This window comes from Ostrinia nubilalis, chromosome 2 (assembly GCF_963855985.1).
Source record: "Ostrinia nubilalis chromosome 2, ilOstNubi1.1, whole genome shotgun sequence".
NCBI lineage: Eukaryota > Metazoa > Arthropoda > Insecta > Lepidoptera > Crambidae > Ostrinia > Ostrinia nubilalis.
In genome coordinates, this window is record NC_087089.1 from 13,179,308 (window position 1) to 13,203,724 (window position 24,417).

At 35.8% G+C, this 24,417-nt stretch overlaps 2 protein-coding genes and 1 long non-coding RNA gene across 3 annotated transcripts; 2 read left to right on the forward strand and 1 right to left on the reverse strand.

Annotated features, from left to right (window-relative positions):
* Positions 1–1,808: 1,808 nt before the first annotated feature.
* Positions 1,809–23,912, forward strand: LOC135078799 (uncharacterized). The gene is made up of 11 exons (XM_063973358.1): positions 1,809–1,948; positions 9,654–9,894; positions 11,012–11,151; positions 11,735–11,878; positions 13,889–14,038; positions 15,929–16,175; positions 16,227–16,233; positions 16,498–16,531; positions 22,496–22,582; positions 23,051–23,203; positions 23,752–23,912. Exons 1-11 carry the CDS (start codon positions 1,888–1,890, stop codon positions 23,901–23,903), a joined length of 1,416 nt encoding a protein of 471 aa, XP_063829428.1. The 5' UTR covers positions 1,809–1,887; the 3' UTR covers positions 23,904–23,912.
* LOC135084404 (uncharacterized) lies at positions 6,911–8,671 on the reverse strand. Its single transcript, XR_010259837.1, has 2 exons — positions 7,369–8,671; positions 6,911–7,193 (listed from the first exon to the last, which is right to left on the reverse strand). It is a non-coding gene; the product is annotated as an uncharacterized LOC135084404 (long non-coding RNA).
* On the forward strand, positions 16,617–19,142 carry LOC135077745 (uncharacterized). The gene is made up of 3 exons (XM_063972321.1): positions 16,617–16,695; positions 17,994–18,134; positions 18,821–19,142. Exons 1-3 carry the CDS (start codon positions 16,617–16,619, stop codon positions 18,970–18,972), a joined length of 372 nt encoding a protein of 123 aa, XP_063828391.1. The 3' UTR covers positions 18,973–19,142.
* Positions 23,913–24,417: the final 505 nt, after the last annotated feature.

Here is a 24,417-nt window from a genome sequence, read left to right on the forward strand (position 1 = left end):
ACATTTATTTTTAACAAAGAGACATGCACTTGTAGAGAGTGAACAAGGGTTTTTAAATTATTCATATTATGAGTCAAAATGACAATAGCAATGTTAAAGTTCACTATATGTTTTACATATACTACACTATATGTTTTATATATATACCTTGAAGTTTGGAAGGTAGATGACTAACTAATATCACTGAAACAATTGAATTGTGCGGTTATTAATTGCACATGTGACAACAATTAACAATGATATGTAGGTAAAAATTACAATTGTGGGAGTGTCTAGTTGTGCACATTATTGCAGTGCAGTTTAGGTTAGTGTCCGTGACTTCCACTCGGCATGGGGCCCACTGAAAACCAGCGTCGTGGCCTTCCCCACCGTGGGCCACGGCATATGCTGAGTGGAGTCCCATTGTGATGGGCATCGCTGTTGCTACAGGATATAGCACTGCTCAGTTCACTTTTTATTTCCTTGTAATGCACAGCACATAATGCTATTTCTGTCTTTTTTTTTGTATACGTTATGTATATCTTAGTATAGCAAAGGATGTAAATCCACCAATGCAGTTAGGTAATGTTTTAAAAACAACATACAAGGCCAGATGGAAGGATTAATATCAATGTTAAGGTACACTAGAAGGTTTTTTTCATCTGAATATGTTCCACATAATAAGCGAAGGTTAGCAACGGAATAATGTGTAATAAAATTTTGCTCATAACGTTTGGTTTTGTTTCCTTATTTTACTTCCTTATCGTTATGAGATCTGATTGTTATTCAATTGTAAAGATAACAGTGAAAGTTCCTCTTGTGAGCAATTTGAGTTTTTTAGGGTCCTGAAACTAAAAGGAGAATCAAATATCAAGGAAGAGTCATTACTCGAGATCTACTTATTTGGCATGTTTTATAGAAGACGAACAAGAAATAAGACTGTTCTTAAAACTTAATTAGATGAACCACTTTTTATCATGGGTTTAAGACAGAAATTATGTCATACATCCCATAGCTGTGATACCCTTGCCCTATGCCACATATTTTGGTATAAGTGCAAGACTGTAACAGTATCATTAGTAGGTTTATAGTTTCACAGTGACAGTTTTTCAAGTGCTCTATAACTTATAAGTAATTATTATGTATAATCTAGATGCATTTAAACAACTGCATATTTCAGTTTTCCAACCCCTATCTGGCAAATCCCCATTGGGGAGTGTAGGCCAAGTCTTCCATTGCCTCTGGCATTATTTATTTATTTATTTATTTATATTAGGAAGACCAGGGTTAACGGTTAGAGAGGGTCGTGCTCCTGTAGTGGATACTAAATGACCTGATGATGATTAAGATATTATCTAGTGTAAACAGGTAAAAAAAAACTTCAAATATTTTTCTTAGAGAGAGTCGTGCTCCTGCGTTGAAGACTAAGGCTGAGTTGCATTACCTAACTTTGACCGCAACTTCAACGATTATCGGTGTTTTTTGTATGGAGTTTGACAGATTTTTGACGTTTGTCAAAGTTAAAGTAAGATGGTGCAACCTAACATAAATGACCAGAGGTGGAATTGTGTAAAGCAATCGTAATCATTTGACAGTTTATAACGCACGATAAAGGACAAACAAAGCGTTTGACAGAATAATCGTACGTTATGAACTGTCAAATGATTACGATTGCTTTACACAATTCCACCTCTGATGATGATAATATTTCAGACGAAATATGTCTAGTGTAAATATAATCAAATATTTTTCCTCATCTCTCAAAAAAGCACCATATAATCTCCGTGTCAAACTGCATCCTGCTTGCTCAACGCGTGCGCCCGTTCCCTCCATACAAAAGTCGTGAATTTCGGCGCCGGCGCACACTCTACGCCGGTCGCTCGGTACGCGGTAAACTGTTGTGATAAAATGATAATGAAAGTGATTTTTGTTTGTGTCTGTGTTGTGGGTGCTTTGGGAAAAGTCACACGTAAGTTTTTAATTATTAAGGTCCAATCTTTCAATCGTCTGATACCTTTTGACTGTAGAAAAAAAATAATTTTCCATGCTCTATCAATATCCCAAAATATTCTGCAGATAAAAGTTATCAGACGATTGAAAAAGCAGCTCTAAAACGATGTTAGTTAAGAGTAATCAAATACATAAACAAACGAGTGAATCAAATTTAAATTATGTCAATGCCTAACATTTATGATACAGGGTGGCCCAGAAGAAAGTTCACTTTTGAAAATGTAAGGAAACGAAAACTGTAAATTTTTGTAGAACTTTAACCATTGTAATATGAAGGAAATTTCATGCAATTTATTTTTAAATTTACCTTCTTTTTTAAATTTCATCGTACATGTGATTCCCTTGACGTTTACAACATTCAGTCAACATACATAAAAATTGTGGAAAACTTTCGTAAGAGTTACCTGGAAATGGATTCAGGGTGGATGAATGTTGCAGAGTTTTTGGATTTTTAGAGTATACTCTGCTCATAATGTAACCCCACAAAAAGAAGTCTGCTGGAATGAGATTAGGGCTTCTTAGTGGCAACGAGATTTCACCCCTGCTTAATTGGTCTGTTGCATCGAAAGGATGATTAATTTTTGAGAGCGCTATACTCGCATGCTGAAAAGCTTTTTGATTTCAAAGTGGCAAGATTCGCAAGGCTATGACAGGAGCACTTGGTTTCATCAAGATTGGGCTACGTGTCACACTTCAAATGAGAGCATTTAGATGGTAAGAGACATGTTCCCACAAAAAAATAATTTTAGGCAGGGGTGACATCTCCTGGCCACCAGGAAGCCCTGATCTCACTCCAGAAAACTTTTTTTTGTGGTGTTATCTTAAGAATAGAGTATACTTTTATAATCCAACAACCATGCAGCAACTGAAGCTGAACATTCGGCAAAAAATGGAAAATAGGTTTCGAGGTAATTCTAACGAACGCATTTCAAGATTTTGATGTATGTTGATCGAATGTTGTAAGCGTCAAGGAAATCTCCTAGACGATGTAATTTAATAAAGGTAAATTTAAAAATAAATTTCATTTAATTTTCTTTGAATTGTAATGAATAAAGTTCTACAAAATTACACAGAATTTTTTTCCTTGAATTTTCAAAAGTGAATTTCTTTCTGGGCCACCCTGTATAATAGAAAACAAATCTCTATCATTAATAATTATTTTAATTTCGATAATATTTGTAGATGAAAAAATATGCATTTATAAAGCTTGTGAAAGACGATAGATAGGTGCAATCATTAGGTCACTGACTCTTAGGTCACGTGTTTTTTCTACTATGTATGTGAAGACGAAAATAATATACTAAGCTATACTGAATACCTTGTAATGTTTTGGCTTAGGGTTTTTTAATTCTTCTTTTTTTAATGATTGATTACTAAGGCCTAAATGGTAGACACTAAATACCTCAAAGTCAAAGCAAAAACGGATTCGAACGCGCGACCGTCCGGACAAGCGCGACTCGCTAGCATCAAGCAATCGATCCATTCGTCACCTGCTGCGTCACCAATCGTCCACTGCTGGACAAAGGCTTCCCCCGGTGACCGGTCCTGCTCTAGGTATAATTCAATCGCAATATATTTACTATTCTATAAAGTCTTATTAAATGTTCTGTAATTAAATATAATACTATAATATTTATAAAAACACTACGCGTGAAATTTAGTCTTGACAGAACGTCATAAATTATAGCCCATATGTTATTTTGGGTTATAAACAATAATACTGTAAAGTTTTATCAAAATCCGTTCAGTAGTTTTTGCGTCAAAGAGTAACAAACATCCAGACATCCAGAGATCCAAACTTTCGCATTTATAATATTAGTAAGATTACTCGTCGTGCTCATCAGGCTGTCTGGTGTGGTTTGCGATTCGAACTCCAAACTCCAAATCAATAAGTTCGAATCCCGATTGAGCAAGTCCAATTTAACCACTAAGCCGTGGAGGCGTTATGCATTATGCATTATGTATTCAATACCAAGATTATATTCATTAAACCACCGCTTACTTTCTTAGAGAACCATTGACCCAACGCAGTCTAAATTTAAGTGCCAAGGCTGTTTCCTTTCAAAACCTAGCTGGTCCTAATTCGGTAGAGAATATTTGACCTAATCGCTGATCAGGTGATCAGGCTCAAGGCATTCAATGTAATTCGTTATGTCAATTTGGTAAGACTTGTGTAATAAGCGTATAATTTTAATTGCCATTAAAGTTTAGCTACTGACGGACCCGACAGCTCGTTATTGTAAATAAATAATAAATTATTCTTGGACATTTTACACTGCGCCCTTAGTCCCAAACTAGGCAAAGCTTGTACTGACAACTGAAATAAACATATCTATTTACATATTTTTTCGAATTTTTCTCTTCTTGGGTTTTGCATCGAGCTTTGACTTAAGAGCCATTTCACAAAAATATTCCGCGCGAAATTAGGTAAAAGCTGTCAACGCAACGTCAAAAGAGTAAAAAGAACGCTGAAATGGACAAAAAAATCTTGAGCCGTGACCGTAATAAGACTTGATTTAAGTTATTAATTTTAAGGTAGAATGAGGTATTCAAACTTGATTAATTAATTTAAATTTTTAATAGAGTTTATTAAGTCTTTTATATTTCGATTCATAATGAAACACGAATAGGTATAATATGTAAAATATATATTAAGTACAAAATAAAGACAGTCACATAGTGAAAAATAAATCTGCCCCCTTACAGCTCCATCATCGGACCCTGGATACGAATAATGAAACACGAATAGGTATAATATGTAAAATATATTAAGTTCAAAATAAAGACAGTCACATAGTGAAAAAAAAAATCTGCCCCCTTACAGCTCCATCATCGGACCCTGGATACGAAATATTCGTCAAGGCGAATCACACAAGCCCAAACTCCATAGGGTTCTATTGTTTTGTTACGGAGGTGGCCATTGCATCTCCTCCAGATCCATTATCAGACAGAGCTAAGAAATAAATAAATAAATATTATTATAAGTAAACAAATAACTAAAATAATTCATCTTACTATCTTACTTTTTACTAGTCTTACTAATATTATAAATACGAAAGTTTGTGTGGATGTCTGGATGTTTGTTACACTTTCACGCAAAAACTACTGAACAGATTTTGATGAAACTTTACAGTACAGTACAGCAGTACTAGGCAGTCTGTGTTCAACTATCACTCGGGTCGGACGTTCCTATCGCAAGACCTTTGGTTCACTCAGTTCCGATACGACTCTAGTGCTGTGTGTAATTATTTTCGTGAATACACTGAGTTTATTAATTTCTACGAGTGGATTTCATTTTGCCTGAGACCTACGCCATGAACCCTGAACCAGAAGACCCTGTCGCCAGCGACAGCGACGCTCATCCATCCCTGGCGTCGACCAGAATAACAATGTATCTATAGGCTATAATTTATGACGATCTGTGACAAACTAAATTTCAAGCGCGTGAAGCCGCGGGCAATACTACATATTTCATACTAGCTTTTTGCCCGCGACTTCTTCTGCGATGAAGTGGAAAATGGTTCTAATAGAATTAAAATATTCTAAGAAAATTAATTTTGTTAAATGATTATATTTTTTGATATAAAACCTGCAAATTGCCCGTTGCAGGCTCTATGCAACCACACCATTTTAAACCGTGGTCCCTAAGCATGAGATGGGAAACTGCACTCTCTTGAATTCTCTTGAATTTGATGGTGTTAGGGGAATCCTAGGAATGAATACAGACTTTCCAATGGAATCTCCTCATCAATATTGCGAAATTGCGAGTTGCAATGCAATGTTACGTTTTCACTTGTTATTTTATTGTAATCTGACCTTGATTTTTCAAACACGTGTCAAAATAAAAAAAATAATTTAAATCAAAAGTACTAAGGAATATTTCATTGATATCAACTTCAGACGGACAGATCACAGAAACTAAAGGGAAATGTGACAAGGGACAAATTGGAACATATTGCTTGTGAAAGCAATGATGACAGTAGCGACGTCATTATGTAAACAGTTTATATTGCTTGCATAGTACTAAAGATTATTCGAACGTTGAATACTGATACCGCAATGGATAATGAGCACATAATTTGATTTCTTTGTGTGTGTGAATTTCTAATACGACACTGAGTTTCGAACTCAGCGCATTACTTAGCATCTCTCTATATTTCTATGGAACCAAGTTATCTCCAAAATAACATTCCACACCTTTTTAACCTAGTCAGGTAATAATTTTAATAAAATACGAAGCACGTCATCTATCAATAGGATATTATGTATATTTTAGAAGTGAATAAATTATGCATAAAATATAAACACTTTAGAAGTTTAGTTAAATCGTAGAATTTCTGAAAAACAAGTACTAAAATCGCACTGAAAAAAAAAGTATTAATATGTTATCTAATTTATTTATTAAACGTCGAATTTTATCAAAGATTTTGGACTAAAGTTTTTGAAAATATTTTATAGCCTACATAGAAAAAAATTAGGATTCTAAATCGTGAAAGAAATTTTTTTCGGAGCCTATTGCCTCCAAACAAACAAACAAACAATTAAATCTTTCCTGTTTTATTAGTATAGATTTAACAACAAAACAAAACGCTTCTCTTTCTTCTTCACGAAACAAAACTCAAAGCGGATAAATAAATAAACAAATCTTTGGACAATTTCACAGCGCCATCTAGTCCAAAAGTAGGCAACCAATATGCTTGTGTTAAGGGTGCTATCATAATGGATATTCGCTGGGTGCGAAGTACTAGGTGGGGGTAACATAATCGATCGCAGCGCTCATGGTGGTCAAAAGTAGAAATAATGTAAGCTCTGTCATCAGATGTATCTGTCAATGGCAAAGCGATTCTACATAATACATTTTAATATCATTGAATAATCGCATGAAAAGGGTCCTACTGGGAACTTAAATAAAAGAGTGGACTGTTTTTCGATAGGGCTGGTTTAATAGCCGTTTACAATTTGGAAATAACTAGACTATACAACGTGGTAGTACAAAAATGAGTCACTGTAGTTGTTGTGCACAGATGTTTGCCTTATGATGAGAGCGTGAATTATTGAACTTTGCCCTTGTTTTGTTTTTAATTCTTCTACATCTCGGACTTGTCCAGCCAATACCAACAACTTTCCTTTAAATACGGTTTGTGGTTGGAATTTGATATTGTAAAACTCACAAACCCGGTCTTCAAAACAATACTCATTTCGATCTGAAAACGATATTTAATTTATTACTAGTGATACAGGAACATTTAAATATATTTACTATTATATAATGAAACCGTTAAAGTAGCTTTTTCTTTTTGTTTTACTGTAAAACTACAACTATAAATAAAGTAAACAAACCCTGACACAATCAAAATTAAACACACTTTTTGGACTTACCTCATTTGATTTGAATGACCAAAATTATTTCAAAACCTTTTTTCCACCCAAATCGTGGTATCACAACAATTTATTAGTTGAAAATATTTGTTATTTTTTCATTTCGATATTTTTTCACAAATATACGACCTAAATGTCAATGTGACAGAGCACACAAAGTTGTGGACGCTAGTTGGCGCTGTAATCGTGCACAGAGCCAATACTTTTTTATAATTTATTTATTAAATTAAATACATGGTACCTACATATTATACATAGTTACACCCAGATCCGTCAAAGAAATTAAAATTCATCATTTCAATTTCTGCTCGGCCGGCCGACTCGAAACAGCCTCTCGGCATAGTATCAAATGTATTTGGTCGCCGTACAAATCACCGCTTTACGACACGAACGCACGTAAACGTCACGGCGGGAAAAATGACACAGGTCTTGCCTTGACGGGCGCTCGCGCCATACTAATCGATGTCGGCTTGCGCATTGTAATTTATACTGATATTCACATCAATATTTTGACAAAGTGGTTACTAATATTTAAACAATAACTGTAGAAATTAATTCTACAATGAAAATTCTTTATTTTGGGATACTTTTATTGCAGTTATTGCTGTGTTTTTAAACCAAAAACCACGATCAAAATGTGACGTTAATCTTCAAATTTGCCAAATTATTTTTAGATTTTACTCAATAATGGTAATGAAATTCAAGAATCTATTTCATTAATGGACTACAAGAATATATGTCCGATGATTACTATATATTTTTAAGCTTATTATATGAGCATAAATAATAGATACAGGACTTTGAAAATGAGTCTGCGGCAATTTTTTCGTAAAATGGTTGTGGGAGATGGGGCACTGTGAATTAAGCAAAAGAGTTTTAGTAAATCCGTTTCATTAATGGTCAACAACAAGGATTGACCTATCTTTCGCAGTTATTAAATAATCTCTGGATGTTGCTTAAGATAGTAATTCATGCTTCCAAAATCTTAGAAATTCGCACGAAAATGTAAAATGGCTCTTAACAAAACATTTAGGGATTGTTTTAATGACCTATGATGGTAAAAACATGTAAAATACAGTATCGACTACAATATTTAGGTAATTGCAATTTTGATCTGGTAGCCAAAACAATGACATTATTATGGTTATTTTCGAGAGGTAAAAGAACCTAGTTACACAAAAATAAGATTAAGTTTCAAGATCAACCTGTTTCAAGATTTAAATAATTAACTGGAATGTACTGGGCTGCCTTGTAATGTAATGCCATCGTAACAGTGGAGTCAGAAATTTTCATGAAAAGGAAATGCTTGCATATTCTTTTGTTTTCCTTACATTTTCAAACTAATATTCATGGCGGAAAGAAAGAAGGGACTTTTCTTTTATACATGAAATAATAAATAAAAAGGAATAATATTTTAATAAAACATTTGAAGTAATTAAGCACTTCTTCGATTATTTTGACTTGCCGGATTGGACAAAATCCCCTCGCCGTAAGGCTGATTTTAAATTAAGTTAAAATTTACTTACCTACTTACTCGTATATACTTAATACGTGTAAATAAGCCTTAATAAGCCTTAAGCCTACAAGGTGGACCGACGACATCGTAAAGGTAGCAGGGAAGCGCTGGACGCAGGCCGCTACCAATCGATCAACATGGAAAGCATTGGGGGAGGCCTATGTTCAGCAGTGGACGTTCTATGGCTGAAATGATGATGATGAAGCCTTTAAACAATCTATCCATGCGTGACATGTGAATACAAGCAATTTTCAACTTGTACTGTGTGGAAGTGCATTACGCATGTCAGTGGACACTAGCATTACCGCAGAGGAAATGCATCTGGCTCAAGGCATTTCCGTCCTTATTGCCATGTAAGGATTTGGAGACTTACGATCTCTGACACTATTTAAAGTAACGGAAATATAGATAGTGATATCGAGAAATAGTTTTTTTTAAATAACATAACACGCGAATATATTGCACGACAAGAATAAGCTCCTTAGAATCAAAACCCATTCTAAAATGACTCCCAATGTCCCATTCGAACTTAGGCACATTGTACTGTAATTGACAGACTTTCATATGAAACCAATCATAGACTAAATACGGAACTGCTCGTAAACCCTCCTCCCAATTCAAGTTACTCTCCCGCTTTCTGCTTACGTTACCAAAACCGTAAATTTCAAGAATTAGTAACCAGTTAACCAATACCGCAATATACATATTTCAGAAGCGAGCAACTACGAGTACTGCATCTATTTTAATGAAAATCATTTGCATGTTACAGCGGACTACTTTCCTCAATGCAAAAGAAGCGACCCACAGATCGAGAAATGCGTCCTGGACGCGATAGAAGCCATCAAGCCTCGCCTGAAGACTGGGATCCCAGAAGTGAATGTCCCAGCCCTGGACCCCTTCACAGTGCCCACTCTTAGGCTGGACAAGACAGCCCCCAATCTTAGACTGAAGGCCACGGTGAAGCACGCTAAGGCTTTCGGAGGAACTAACTTTGTCATCGAAAAGCTAAGGTAAGATTGTGAATGCTCATTATACAGGATGTGTCGTAAATACCGGGATTAAAATTATTCCCGTTAAATAAATAAATTATTCCCGTTGTTCAGGCTAAATTATTGTGTTAGGAGTGGGTTAAACCACAATAGTTCAGCTCAGGGAAGGAACCAGCATTCCTCAGATCTCGAATTGGCAGTCCGATACCGACCATAGGCGATTGTTACCATAATAATTATGTGCTGCAGTTTTCAATTTAAATCTGAAAAAACCTCATCCATCATCATCATTGTTGTTATTGAGATAATTGTATGTAATTATATAAATTCGTATCTCTATTATTATTATTATTTAATTTGTAATATTTATTAGATACTAGCTTTCCGCCCGCGGCTTCGCCCGCGTGGAATTTTGTCTGTCACAGAAAAACAATATCGCGCGCGTATTTGCTCACCGTTTAGACCTACCCTAGACTACGACAAACATTTTAAAACCAAAATCAGCTCAATCGGCCCAGCCGTTCTCGAGTTTTAATCAGACTAACGAACATCAATTCATTTTTATTTATATAGATAGATATAGATAGATAGATAGATTGTATTAGAAGTAGTAATGAATATCATGTTGGGTTTCATCGGGTTCATGTTACGGGACTATGTTTATTAACTAAGCACCTTTGTGTACCAACATGGAGCAATACTTAAAGAATTTATCTAATCCGGCCAGCGCGTGGAGAGTGTAAGCCAAGTCCTCCATTTATCTCTGGAAAAATTAGAATTATTCTTGTTATTTCAGTAGATCCTAAATGAACATTAAGAGTAGGCGCACACCGTTGATTATTAGTTGGCCGATAGTTGTGCCCGATTTTAATTTGTATGAGGAATCGGCCAAATCGAATCGACGTAGTGTGCGCACTCCCATACATGCCCATACTGATCAACTGCCCGACTAAACTATCGGCCGGCGACAAGATTTTTTTTGCGACAATATTTTAGATTATTTTGATTAATGGGAAATGTGGACCTAGTTACATTCTTCCTTACTCTAGGAACTCTTGGAGTGAGTTGGACTGTTAACCTAAGAACCGTTTTAGCAATTTGATATAATTCTGACCACATTCTATTTATCTTCTTCCAGGTTGAACCTGAACAACAAGTACGCAGCAGAAATCAAGATTGTGCTGCCTAAGTTGGCAGTGATTGCTGACTACGACGTGCGAGGGTCCCGCCTGCTGACACTTGACATCAGCGGGAAAGGAAAACTGAGGGGAAACTTTAGTAAGTTACTCGTATTTAGCTATATTTTTCGTATTTTGCTCTAGCAGTCCTGAGGTTACTGCAGTAGGTATAATATGAACGACTGTGGATTCTGGCTAGGGGTATGCAGAACCCCGGTTCTGGATGCCCCTGGACCCGTCCAGTTCTCCGATTTTTGATTTCCGGTACTGGGTTCAAAAAGAACCGGAATTCCCGGGACTATGTCCGTCTGGTACCGGTGCTGTCTGATCATCTCGGAACCGGGACCCGAGATTTTTCCCGAAATCCCGGGAGCGTGCCTTTACCTTACCATAAGACAAGCGTTAAAAAAAGGCAGTAACCCAGCCAAAGCGGGTAAATTTAATCAAGGTCAATGTTGCAAACAAATTGGTAACGATTTCAGCTACAAATAATTTCTTAATCTCAAGGCCTCCTGAAAGTTATACTCGATAGGTTAGAATAGTTGTTATTTACCTATATTTTTATTAGAGCCATAATTTTTTTGCTAAGTTTTGTGTTAGAGCTGTTTTGAAATTTTTGAATGAAATAAAGAAAGAAAGAAAAACAGAATTCTTTCCTTAATATCATGTTTCTATTCTTTCAGCTGGCATCACTGTTGTGGCGAAGGGGATCGGTAAGCCGGTCGAGAAAGACGGAGTAGAGTACCTTCAGGCGGAGAAGGTGGTCACCAGGGTGAAGATCAACCACGGCCAGGTGGCATTCGATGACACGGAACGGCCTGTCGCTGGTAAGCAATATTTTTAATCCACATCGAGGGCTTCCTCGTTGTGGTTGCGCCTGATAGAAAGTGATGATCAGGCCTAAGGTGGAAGCGAGATTACCCTGAATCCTCAACCACAGATAATTTACTCTCAATCAATACAATCTTATTAACATTATGATTTACTCTTTGTTCTGCTCGCGTAATCGTTTCGTCAAGAATCTACAGACCATAGACAAACCAACAAATTACGCGCGGTAATTTGATAACTCATTCGAAAAAGACATTAATATGGTGATTTGCTTTATTATAATAGCTAATATTCTGTGGCAATGTGTTGCATCTTTTTGTTGCTATATTTGTTCTTTCCCCTGGTAGAAGTATGAAGGATATGGAGCACGGCTGAAAAAAAAAACTTTTTTTTTCTTTGTACTTGAACTAATCAAATTATTGTTTGGTTATATGGTTTTGTTTTACCAATGTCGAAAAACAACGGAATTTTCCCATAATTATTTACTCGTATGTTATTAGTGTACGAACGTCGGCACGTCATGTAAATACAAATGACACATTAGGTGCAATTTTGTAACGAAAATGTAGATAGTCTGTGCTGGTAACTATACATAGCCTGCAGCGACCGTATGTAACAATTTTGATAATTTATTCTATTATTTGGAACGCGTCATTCTGACGTAATTTAAGGTGGTCAGAATTACTGTTGAGTTGGTATGATCAAGAATTAAGCAGTGATTACGGGGCGTTACAAAATTGATTGTTATCAAATCTGTACTCTCGACCAAGACCGAAATACTGCAATAGGTGTTACGCGTTACAAAAAAACTCCGACACGTTCACGGATTTGCTAAGTTTGGCGTTAGACCTGAGGTTTTGAAATGAGTTATTAAACTTGGTAGGAATTAACTCATATTGAGTTAATTTTAGAACTATTATTTGTCTACTCGCGTATGCACGGAAATACCGTGGAACACCACCTTACGTTATGAATCGGTTTCATAGTCATTCTCAATAGAGAAAGTTTTCATAGAGCCATTATTTTGAAAGATGAAATGTTATAAATTAGTTTTCCCCGTGAATTGAGAATTTCCATATTTAGTAAATCCAGAGACTGCGTATACAGTCTTAGTTTTTAATTAAATGTGTATGGATTTTATTGTTGGTATCAATATATTGACACGTGTAGTAGCTTTGATGTTGTCTTCTAAGAAAATAATATTCCTGTTGATATTTTATTCACGTAGGTAATCAAATTTTTATATGGTATTGTTTGCTGATACTTCATGGTAAATAAACCATTTAAAATCACATTACATTTGAATGTGCTTGTGTTATTATGATAATAAAATACATACCAATGAGTCCTACTAACAAACTATAAATAATAGCATTTCAACCGTTTGTTTTTCACGATTGTATCATTGATTTCTTAATCTTTGGATTCCGGTCTAGTTAGTTAGAATAATAAATATATTCTGTCAATTAATACTGCGGATTTAATATACTATTAAATCTTTCCACTTTATAATATCCGTGTAGATTTAAACGTAGCGAACAAATCATGAAATTGAATTCATCGCGAATGAATAAATTATAACCATTTAATAAAATACATTTTTTCGTAAATAATTAAAATAGGTAATTTAAGATTTCATGTTTTTCCTTTTATTTGATTTGTCACGTTTGTTGAGAGATATCATCCTTATACCTACTTAACCCTAACAATCGGTGCAATAAAAATACAGGTTGTAGTTTTTAACAGATTTTAGTCGGTTCGATTCTCGGGTGTGTGGCAAGCTTGGAAATCTTTGAACGCAGTTCTATTTCTTTTCAAAAATAAAGAAATGCGTTTTCTTTGAGTAAAATTTTCTATCTACAGTATTTACAGTATTTTCCCTCCAGGTGGCATTTCAAAATTCCAACTTGTATAACATAGATGATTCTATCATCAAGCAAACTGCCTTGCTTCTCTACATTGAGATGATTTAACACAAATTAATTTTTATTTTATTTTATTTACAGCCGCCTCAGCAGCCACCTTCTTCAACGCGAGTCCAGGAGTAGTGCTGGACATCCTCAACCCTCTGATCGAAGAGACCAGCGCGGCGGTCATCAAGGCGTTTGTCAACAAAATTCTTGGAGCTATACCTATTAACGAAGTATTGGTTGACTAAATTAGACCTTATAAGTATTGGTATAGACTTCAAAGCAATAATTAACATAATCATTACAGTTTAAAGGCATTCATCTACTCGTGTTAATTAATATGAAAAGTGACTGTATTTTTGAAACAAAATAAACTGTATTCGTATTTCAAACTCGGAAAATTATGTTTAAAAATATTCCTATCTTTGTACAAATAAGGGTTTTCGCGAATGAAAAATCCGCCAGATGGCAATACGTAGACGCGAGGTCCAAATGCTGCATGATTGGTTATTTTTGACATGACATTGACAGATATGTCAAAATCCACCAATCACGCAGCAGTCTGACCCCACATCCACGTCCCGCCATCTAGCGGATCTTTCATTCGCGAAAACCCTCATTGGAGCAAATTCGTATGTGAATGGGAAAAGTTATTCAAAACTTAACCGAAAAGAAAAATAACAATCTGACCAATAGGAATAATAGGAAATATCAATGTATTTTAACTATGTATTATTCATATAGTGTTTGTATAATTTTGTATTAAGACACAAATACTACTGTAGTGTTTAGGAATTTTCTATTTTTATACTTTTTTATTGTTTAAATAACAATTAGGTATGTTTGAATGATTAATTCAATAATTCGAAAACTCGTCAATGTTATTGTGATTGTGATTTTATGTTTTTCCTTACCTTTCTTTTGTTTGGTAACCAAAGATATAATTATTTATGTACCTGTCTTCACTAATATTTGTACATATTAATCTAAGGTGTGTAGAATAAAGGTATTTTTTAATTAAATCGAGTTTAATTTCTAAAATTATTTTCAACAATATTTCTAAATACTCTCTAATACTTCTCCTTCTGGCACAGTCCGGTAAAAATACGCATTATGCGTTAAATGTTGTGACTCACAATATTGATTAAAATATAGTACAAGTAATTCCTGTAATGATTAGGACTGCTGCTGAACATAGGTCTCCCCCAATGATTTTCACATCGCCCGGTTTGTAGCAGCCTGCATCCAGCGCCTTCCTGCTACCTTTATTCTATGCCTTTGAATATTCTCATTTACAAAACAAATACTGGCAGTAAATAATCTTGGAAGAACATTTTCCGCACATTAAATGAAAAACACCTAAGAATGCATTTAAAACACTTTATGGTTGCACCAAAGGCTGATCCGAGGATAACCTATCCACATATGGCATTCAGCACATACTAGTTGAACCCTTTTATAAAGGCATAATGTTTTATTTTACATTTATAACTCGTTCGGAGTGAAATAGAGTAAGTCGAAATGTGGACGCCGATTAAAATTGTATTTGTTGGGATTTGTGTCAGTGAAGTGTATGGGAGAAGAGTTGAGAATGCAACGCGCGGGGAGAATGTTGGTAAGTTTATGTAATTTATTTTGAAAGTAACTAGTTGGAAGATTCTTATAAACACGGCTTGCTAGTCAAGTTACCTCGATAAAATTGTGATTTAACATTCATACAGGGTGGAAACGATAAGTGATTTCTCTCGATTATTTCTAAACTATACAGATATCAAAAAACTAGTTACTGATTCTGAAAGTGTTTCATGAGCTGTATCAAACGGTATCAATAATAGGTTACAGAATAAACTGGATATATCAAAAACGGAGTAACCCGTTTTTCGATATCTTGTATATTCAGAAATAATCGAGTGAGATCACTTATCGTTTCCAACCTGTATAATTCGTTTTTCTACGCGTGGCTTTACAATATTGTCCTTATTATAAGTATTTATAAACAAAATTAAATTAATCAATTGTTTGCTTTAAATGTGGTACCAAAGACAGTATCATAGGTTTGTAGGAAGTAGGATTAGACCTATATTGTATTAGTATGAAGTAGGATTCTCGTACTGATAATGTTCTTATCATCCAAAGGGAAACCAACACCATGCCACTACAGTGATCCGAATGTAGCGGAGTGCATCCAACGCATGGCAGAGCAGGCGCGTCATCTGTTGGCGCAAGGGGTTCCAAGCCTGAACATCCAGGCTCTGGAGCCGCTGAAAGTCCCCAGCATCAGGCTACGGCAGCACAACATGCCGAAGAACAAGTTCAAGTATGACGCATGGCTGTCCGATATCATGCTAAGAGGACTGACGAATTACACCTTCAATAATTTGGAGTAAGTTACGAGAACTTCCACTTGGTACTTCATCACTTTATCCCTGTATAGGTGTATAGTATGGGTCCGCAAAACATTGAGATTTCAATGCTATAGGTTTGCTTCAGTGCCGAAACTAGTCTCTTTATGAGTCCAGTAAGATTATGAAATAAAGCTCAAAAAGCCTGTGATTAGGTGAATATAAATATTTGAATCAATAATAGGCAATAAAGATTCATTTTTGTCATTTCGTAATAAAAATGGTGCTTATCTCTAGGATAAACTTCTTTGTTACAAGACCCCTATTATTTTTAATTGAAATGTTTATTATAAAGATAAATAGTATATTTCATTGCATTGTTCTAGTAAACTACATGGTATTGCATTATTATTATACTATATTTTAGTGTATACCCCGAAGACCTCAGAGTAACCGCAAACATAAGTCTTCCACGATTGGAGATGACAGGAGACTATGTGGTGTTGGGTGAATTCCAGATGCTTCCAGTGGAGTCCACTGGAAAACTGTCAGCCAATTTCAGTAAGTAAACTTGGACAAATTTTCTATAAAGATGCATGTTTTAATTTACGTAAATGCACAAATTATGTAAGCTCTAGCTTTGTACTTCGGTAGATGCATATTAAAAACAAAATCGGTCCCAGAAATCTTCCCTGAGGAACACCTAAAACTAACTAGATTTATTAGAAGTAACATGTGATTCAGACGCAAACGTGATATCAATTTTAGCTTGTTGCTTCCTACTGCTACTACATACACACAAGTATAAGTAATACAAGCCAGTTTACTAGTGAGTAAGTAGGGGGAAAGTAATGATGTCAAAGGCCTTTGCACTAGGTTTAGGAAACTTCCATTAAGCTAAATAATTTTCGTCCACTTCAAATGCATAAACTGGGATGAAGAAGGCTAATCAATGAACTCTTATAAGAATAAAAACTACAAGATTAAGTCTTACTACAGCTTGGCCAATCTTTACATAGTAAATAACATAGTAATGTATGCGTACGCATTTGTAATTGCATAGACAACTGAGGACACGCGCAATGTTATGTTACAGGTACCTATCTAATTGATGTAAAATATAGCTTTAGAATGCAAGTAGCATGGTACGGAAGTTGTTGGATTGCGAGAACGCGTATTTTGAATAGTATGCATGATAATATATGGCTTTAATATTACATGACCGTATGATCAGGCTCAGGGTCGTTGTACAAGTAGGTCATTGCATTATTCATGTCCATGAACCTAATGAAGATTTAAGCTTAGTAACTGAAGCTATTAAAAACTTGCATTATTTATACATAGAGAATAAATAAATAAATAATGCAAGTTTTTAATCTTCTGACATCAATCCGTAATCCTCTGATTACGGATTGATCTCAGAAGATTAAAAACTGATGTCAGGGACACCCTAATACATTATCGGAGTTCATCGTTTCAGCCAATGGCAGTCTACTGAAGGAAATAAGCTTTCCCGAAATAACGACACAAACGATATTTCTTTTTTATTTAGCCACTGCAGGCTACTTATTTAATTTAGGTCATGGGACCATCGTTATTTATATTACCTATACTAAGATTTTTAATACGATTTTATTAAGGTTTGGCTCCCAATAACACTACTACTAACTAACAGACTTTTAGTCCGGCCGATAGTTTGGTCTATGGTTTAGTCGGCTTCCAATTTTTGAAGAATCGGCCGATATTAAATCTGTGTAATGTGCGTACCTACTTCTATACTTGTTCAGGCTTGGCCGATAAAAAGTTTGTAGTCTTCGAGATGTTTCAGTTGCTCTAATACATAGCATCTTCTGTTATAGCAACATGCACAGCTGCTTTAGAAGCTTTGGGTGCTCGGGTCCACAAACGGATGGTCATCAGAGATGCTACGGTACACCTGCGCTGCTTGGGCGATCTGAAGGCCAGCCTTGATGATGCCCATTCTACGACAGACAAAATGGGTATATGATCTTCGTTTCTATAAATTTTATGCACAGGCTAAATATTGCAGGCAGGACATTAGGTATGTAGTGTTTGAGCCAAAAAAAAACTATTTTACTGTTGACTGTTTGTTATTCACAATATGTATACCTGCAACGCACCTGTAACGCCCCTGGGTCTGCGGGTATGAGCTACGGTAATCACTTACCGTACAGGTGATCCGTCTGCTCGTTTGCCTCCTGTCACATGAAAAAAAAAACGAACTATGTCCTAAGGAGATCAATACCTAAGGAGACTATAATTTGTATATTTTAAAGACTGTAAAACCTTGAAAAGGAGGCTGACAATAGTGACTGAGTTTCTTGCGCTGCTTCTTCTCAGCACTGGCCCATTTATTGTCCCGAAGCAGTGGTAGGGTTAATATTGAGACGTGTAAAAGCGCTTTTTTAAAGCCTATTTGCAAAAATAAATGAATTTTTATAAGTCAACTTAAATATTGAAAGCTAATGCTCTACTGAAGTGATGAAATACCACTTTAACATTAATTGTATCCCAATTCCCAATTTTTCGAACTATTAAACTACGAAACAAATATTTTGGAAAATGAACGTTACATTCTTCATTCATCTGTGAATATTTGTTAGGTTTTAGTAGAGACAGGTGACAGATATTTAAAGAGGAACCAAAACATTTACTTCTGTTCCAGAGATGATAACTGACCACATAGCTGCTATGCACTCAGAGGATATCATCAAGGAGATCCAGCCAGCCGTGGAGACCTCTCTGGCGATGGTGCTGGAAGACGTGGCCAACAAGTTCCTCAAGCACATACCCTCGGAAATGGTCTTCCCGAACTAAGGATATGCCAATACAAGTCGCATTTAAATCATCATCATATCAGCCACAGGACCACTGCTAAACATAGACCTCCCCTAATGATTCCCAGATTGGCCAGTTGGTAGCGGCCTGCATTGCAGCGCCTTCCCGCAACCTTTATAAGGTCACCTTGCATTTAAATATAAAAACAGATTATTTATACAGGCTTCTTTGGTAGGTGTTTATCTAAAAGGATTGATTATATTTATTCGTACCTATTATTCGTTTTGGACGAAGTGTATAATTTTTTTTTTATCCACAACGAGGAAGCTCTTGGCCTGTATCTCACCTGTAGGTAAGTGATGATCATGCCGAAGTTAAAATTTATTACCATTGTAGTACTAGTTATTATTGCTAATTTTCTGTCCAATGAGGATGAAAGTGGTAATTATTGTTATTAAATGTTTAATTGAACATTCTTGTATCAATAATGTACCTAACCTATTGGTGTTATGTAATTTTAATATTTATTTATTTATGAAATAAACGATTGAAGTGTTCTAATGTACGTTTTATTCTTATTTCTGTCATAGATGGTAAGTAAGATAAGGTTCCCTCCGAAATTGAAAAATTAGATACAAAGTAATGGACCGTGGAGGTTTTATTGACTCAAAACTATTTTATAGCCATAAATGGCTGATATTTAACATAAAAATCTATTACCTAATTATTCTCAAATCACGTTACATAACGTAACCATAGGCCTGTGACCAGACTGGGTTACAAGAGTTACAAAACTACAACACAAACCGATTGCCACACTAGTTGGAACTTTCCATTCAACACTATTGAGCTCAAAATGCAACGTGTATACTATTTACTGGGTCAACAAACTGCAGTTAGGTGTAAAAGTAATGCGCATGATTGCATTGTCATTATATTAGTGCGTACAGTTTGGTAACGTATTTAAGTAATTTTTTCATCTTGATCTATGGATCTTGATATGGATAAAGTGATTCTTATTAGCAAAGTGTAACGGTTCGTGATTATAAATACATAGTAGGACCAAACAGATCAATCTTTTGCTGATAATATCTTCCAGCTTATGCCAGTTTTCTTCTGGAAGTCTTTGATCCATATTTTTTTTATGGTAGTTATTGTTTTTATTTAATTTGAAACCAACAAGATGAACAATAACTACACACTACCTTTTCTCAGTTAATTAATAAACCAGATTATTTTAATTGAATACCACTAGAATATTTTCTCCACAGACTACTACATCCAATGAATTTAAACTCAGATTCCGTAATTCTATCATCATCATGAGTTTTCGCAATTACCTAATATTGCCTAATGATTTATCCAAAGATCTATGATAGCGAAGATTGAATTAAATACTATCATCACGTCCAAAAAGATATTTAATGAGTAAAAATGTCTAGTAGAATAGTATTCATAGTAAACAAGTGTAAGCAAGATGTGGAGGTTTGTTTGTTTTTTGGGCACGATCTCCGTCGCTTACGGCGGGCTGGAGAAGGGTTTAATAAACTGTAAGTATTAAATACTTGAACTAATAAGGATTTATTATTTAAGGACTAGCGTTTTACCCCCTTAGGGATTAAATTTTGCAAAATCCCGTCTTAGTGAGCACCTACGCTCTAAAAGGAACTCCCATCCAAAATTTGAGACTCCTAGCACTTGTAGCACCTTGTAGTTTCTGAGATTTCGTGGTGAGTGAATGAGTCAGTCAGTGGCTTTTATAGATATAGATTTACTTTTTATAACTACGCTAGGAACATTTAATTTTTTTATATATCCAGTTTACTCTGTAACCTATTTATTGATACCGTTTGATAGAGCTCGTGAAGCATTTTCAGGATTAGTAAACAGCTTTTCTAAATCTTGTATAGATTAGAAATAATCAAGTGAGATTGTGATCTCACGATAAGTGTATCATTTTCAATCTCTATATTTGTGGACTTGTTGAAGTCTTATTTTCCGTCTACGATTCATAATAAGGATTCCTTTCGGTTTCAAGATAATATTTAGTAATAAAAAGACATGTTTCTACCTACACATGTTTGGATTGTGCGTGGATCGAACCCGCGAACTCTGGCTTAGCAGCCAAGCTTTCAACCACTGTGCCAAAATGTATGATGAGCGTTTTTTAGTTGTCAATGTAACATATTACTATGACTTTGTATGAATTCTTGACTTGATTAGTTCCTAGCAATTCTAAATATGTGGCATTGTGTTTTATTACTATTTATGTTGTTCTAATTGCGTCTCTATTTCCATAGTCGGAGGGTTCATATGCCCGCGGGAGGAGAAAGCCTTGGGGCGCTGCCTACGCGATGCCCTGAATACCTACATTCCAAGATTGTCTACAGGTAAACTATTCAGGTATTGCATTCGTGGTAATCTTGAGCAATTAATGACAGCTTATGTCATTTCAAGGTGCCATTTTATGAATTTTTAAGTGACACAAAGAACGGGACTGTTTCTCGATCCCATCTCGTGCGACTCCTGTGTAGCCAGGATCTACAGTTTGGCCAATAAAAGCCTAACCAGGAGTCCAGTAAGGTCATATTTAATCAGTCCCAGGGGAAAGTTAAACTGTTGTTGAACCCGCAAAGGTGGTGTATTTAGCCCATAAAGTTTAACTCTTATGCAGTTTTAATAGGAGCGAATTTGCAATAAAAAATTAATTAAGTAGTATCATGAAACTACTTGAAACTTCCATGTGATGTCGTCTAAACCTTTTTCTTCTTTTTCAATTCCCTCTTCACAGAGGGCGTTCACATCGGTTGTAGAGGCGGATACAGCTCTCCGACCTCCCGCCATCTCTCTCTGTTGACAGACTGCCTGGTACAGTCACATTAAGCGGTTTCCTACTGCCTATTTTACTTGGTCAGTCCAGCTAGAACCTTAGAAGGAGTTTTCTGTAACGTTTTTATTTTACAATTTATTTTTGTAACTCCAGGGGTGCCAGAGTACGGTGTGCCGCCGTGCGAGCCGCTCATGGTGCCAGCGTTGTCGGTGCAGCAGTCCGCCGGGCCTATCTCCGTCACGTCCTCGTACAGTGACGTCACCGTACGGGGTCCTTCCAAGATGAGGGTCAAGGATGTCCAGTGAGTAAAAGAATAATATACCTACGTACAATAGACGAGAAAGTACGGAAGAAATTAATAATATTAAACTTATGTATCTCAATCAATTTTCTGGATATTTAGACATATAGACATTTTTTAATTATGAAAATTTTATTTATTTGCTTCTTTTTTAACCGCTTTCAAAGACAAGAAGTTAGATTGCATCGTGGATAAAGATGCAGTAATAGGGTAGAACCTATTCAAAGAAAATGTAATGCACTTGAAACATTTAAAATCTATAAACCAGGCTCAATAAAACATATTTTCATTGATTTTCAACTGTATCTTCACAGCATAAAGTTTAAATTGATGTGGCTCCATTTAACCACTACCTAGTTAAGGGTTGAATCTTTCTTGTTCCAGGGTAGACTCCAAGAAGCATAGAGTAGTTGCTAAGATATTCATCCCAGAACTGAGGATGAAGGGAAACTACAAGCTTTCAGGAAAACTCCTGATGCTGCCTATTGAGGGCGAAGGAAAATTCTCCGCCAAATACGGTTAGTATATTGTTTATTCTTACTTTACTCTTGTCTATGGATGTCTAAAGATTATTAGGCCCGGTTTCCACCAAAGCGAAGAGGATATTTTCACATCTCTCTGCTTAGTTTCGGTTCAGAAGTCTGATTGGCTATTTAAAATACACCTCCCCTTTACTGAGAGCCGGAAGACGTAGTACGGGAAAACTAGGTGAATCGATGATCTGATGAAGGTCACGGGAAGTAACTGGATGTGGGCAGCGCAGGACTGGTCACTGTGAATTCCTTGGGGAAGGCCTTTGGGGCCTTTCAACTAATTCATATAGTTATACGCCTGCATTCACAAACGATGCTTGCTTAAGCAGCAAATCGAATGCACAGCGTTGAATAGAGCTCTGTGATTGGTTTGTGTGTCACCATGTGCGTCCACGCGTACTGTGATACCTCATAATAATGTGTGTGCTATCTGTAACATCTATCCTTTTCTAGGTGACATCGACGCTCTAGTGACAATCGTGCTGGGTCGCAAGCACCAGCCCAACCACTTCGACACTCTCACTTGCGAGGACTTGGACGTCAAGTTCCACATGGGATACGCGTCTATGGAGCTGGAAAATTTGTTCGGAGGGGACAATGAATTAGGTAATTCAAATAATGTCTCTTTTTCATAACACAAGTACGGGTTGGTGAGACTAAAGGTGCTTTGGTTTTGAATATTTTTCAAGCTCGTGGAGAAGAAATTAAGATCAATAAGCTCCATAGGCATATCATTTGAATGCCTTAAATTCACTGGAAGGCTACTGAAGTGAGATGTCGTGGAAATTACGTTTAAAACAACAACAACACCTTTAGCGTCATTTATAATGTTTCTAGCCAATTAAAAGTTGAATCCAAATACAGGGTAATGTTTGTACCTAACGTACCATCGGCAACAGTGTTAACTATCCATTACCTGTCATGTCGTCTCGTTCTATCGCAAAGAATCACCATTTGATGAGAGCGAGAGCAAAAACGGAAATGAATAGTTAACAGTGTGGCCGTGTGTACAGTAGATTAAGTTTAAAGTAAGTGTATGAGGCTTTAAATACACCTAATGACAAAATCAGGAACACTGGTTGATTGTCATTATTATTACCAGTCAATATTGTATAATACCTATGTTTCAATATTCAAATGTCTTTCTCTACCAGGCAACTCAATGAACAAATTCCTGAACGAGAACTGGCAGAAACTGGCTGGGGAACTGCAGGCGCCAATGGAGGAGGCTCTTCACGACTTCCTGAGGCCGCTGGCTGATCATGCCTTCGCGACCCTCAACGCTGATGATATACTGTCCTCGTGAATGTAGGAGATAAAAGTTATTTATTTATTTAATAAATTATTTAAGTTTTTAAAGTGACATTTTCAATTGGCTGATGATAAGCTGTCCTCGTGAATGAAGGAGATGTAGATAAGTTATTTATTTAATAAATTGTTTAAGTTTCTAAGGTGAGATTTTCAATTGGGTATTAAAATTTGATACCATCTATTAATTTCGTAAGTACTCGTAATTCCCATTTGTTTTTGTATGGTAAAACAAATTGAATTATTAATTTCAAAGCAACTAAAAGCACACAATATAAGTATATTAAAAGTAAAAACAACATATTATTAAGTATGCTAAAAGTCTATATTAACAGTTGATTGAAAAAACGTGTACCTACTTTAATAATGTAGGTAAAGCTTAATGAAAAGGGACATGGATAAGCGACCTGGAAAGGACTAAGTAGGTACTGAAATAATGATTTGTATTTGTAATGTTCTTTTAGAAAAAAATTGTACCTAACTGGTAAATGGTATAAAATTTTTACAAACCT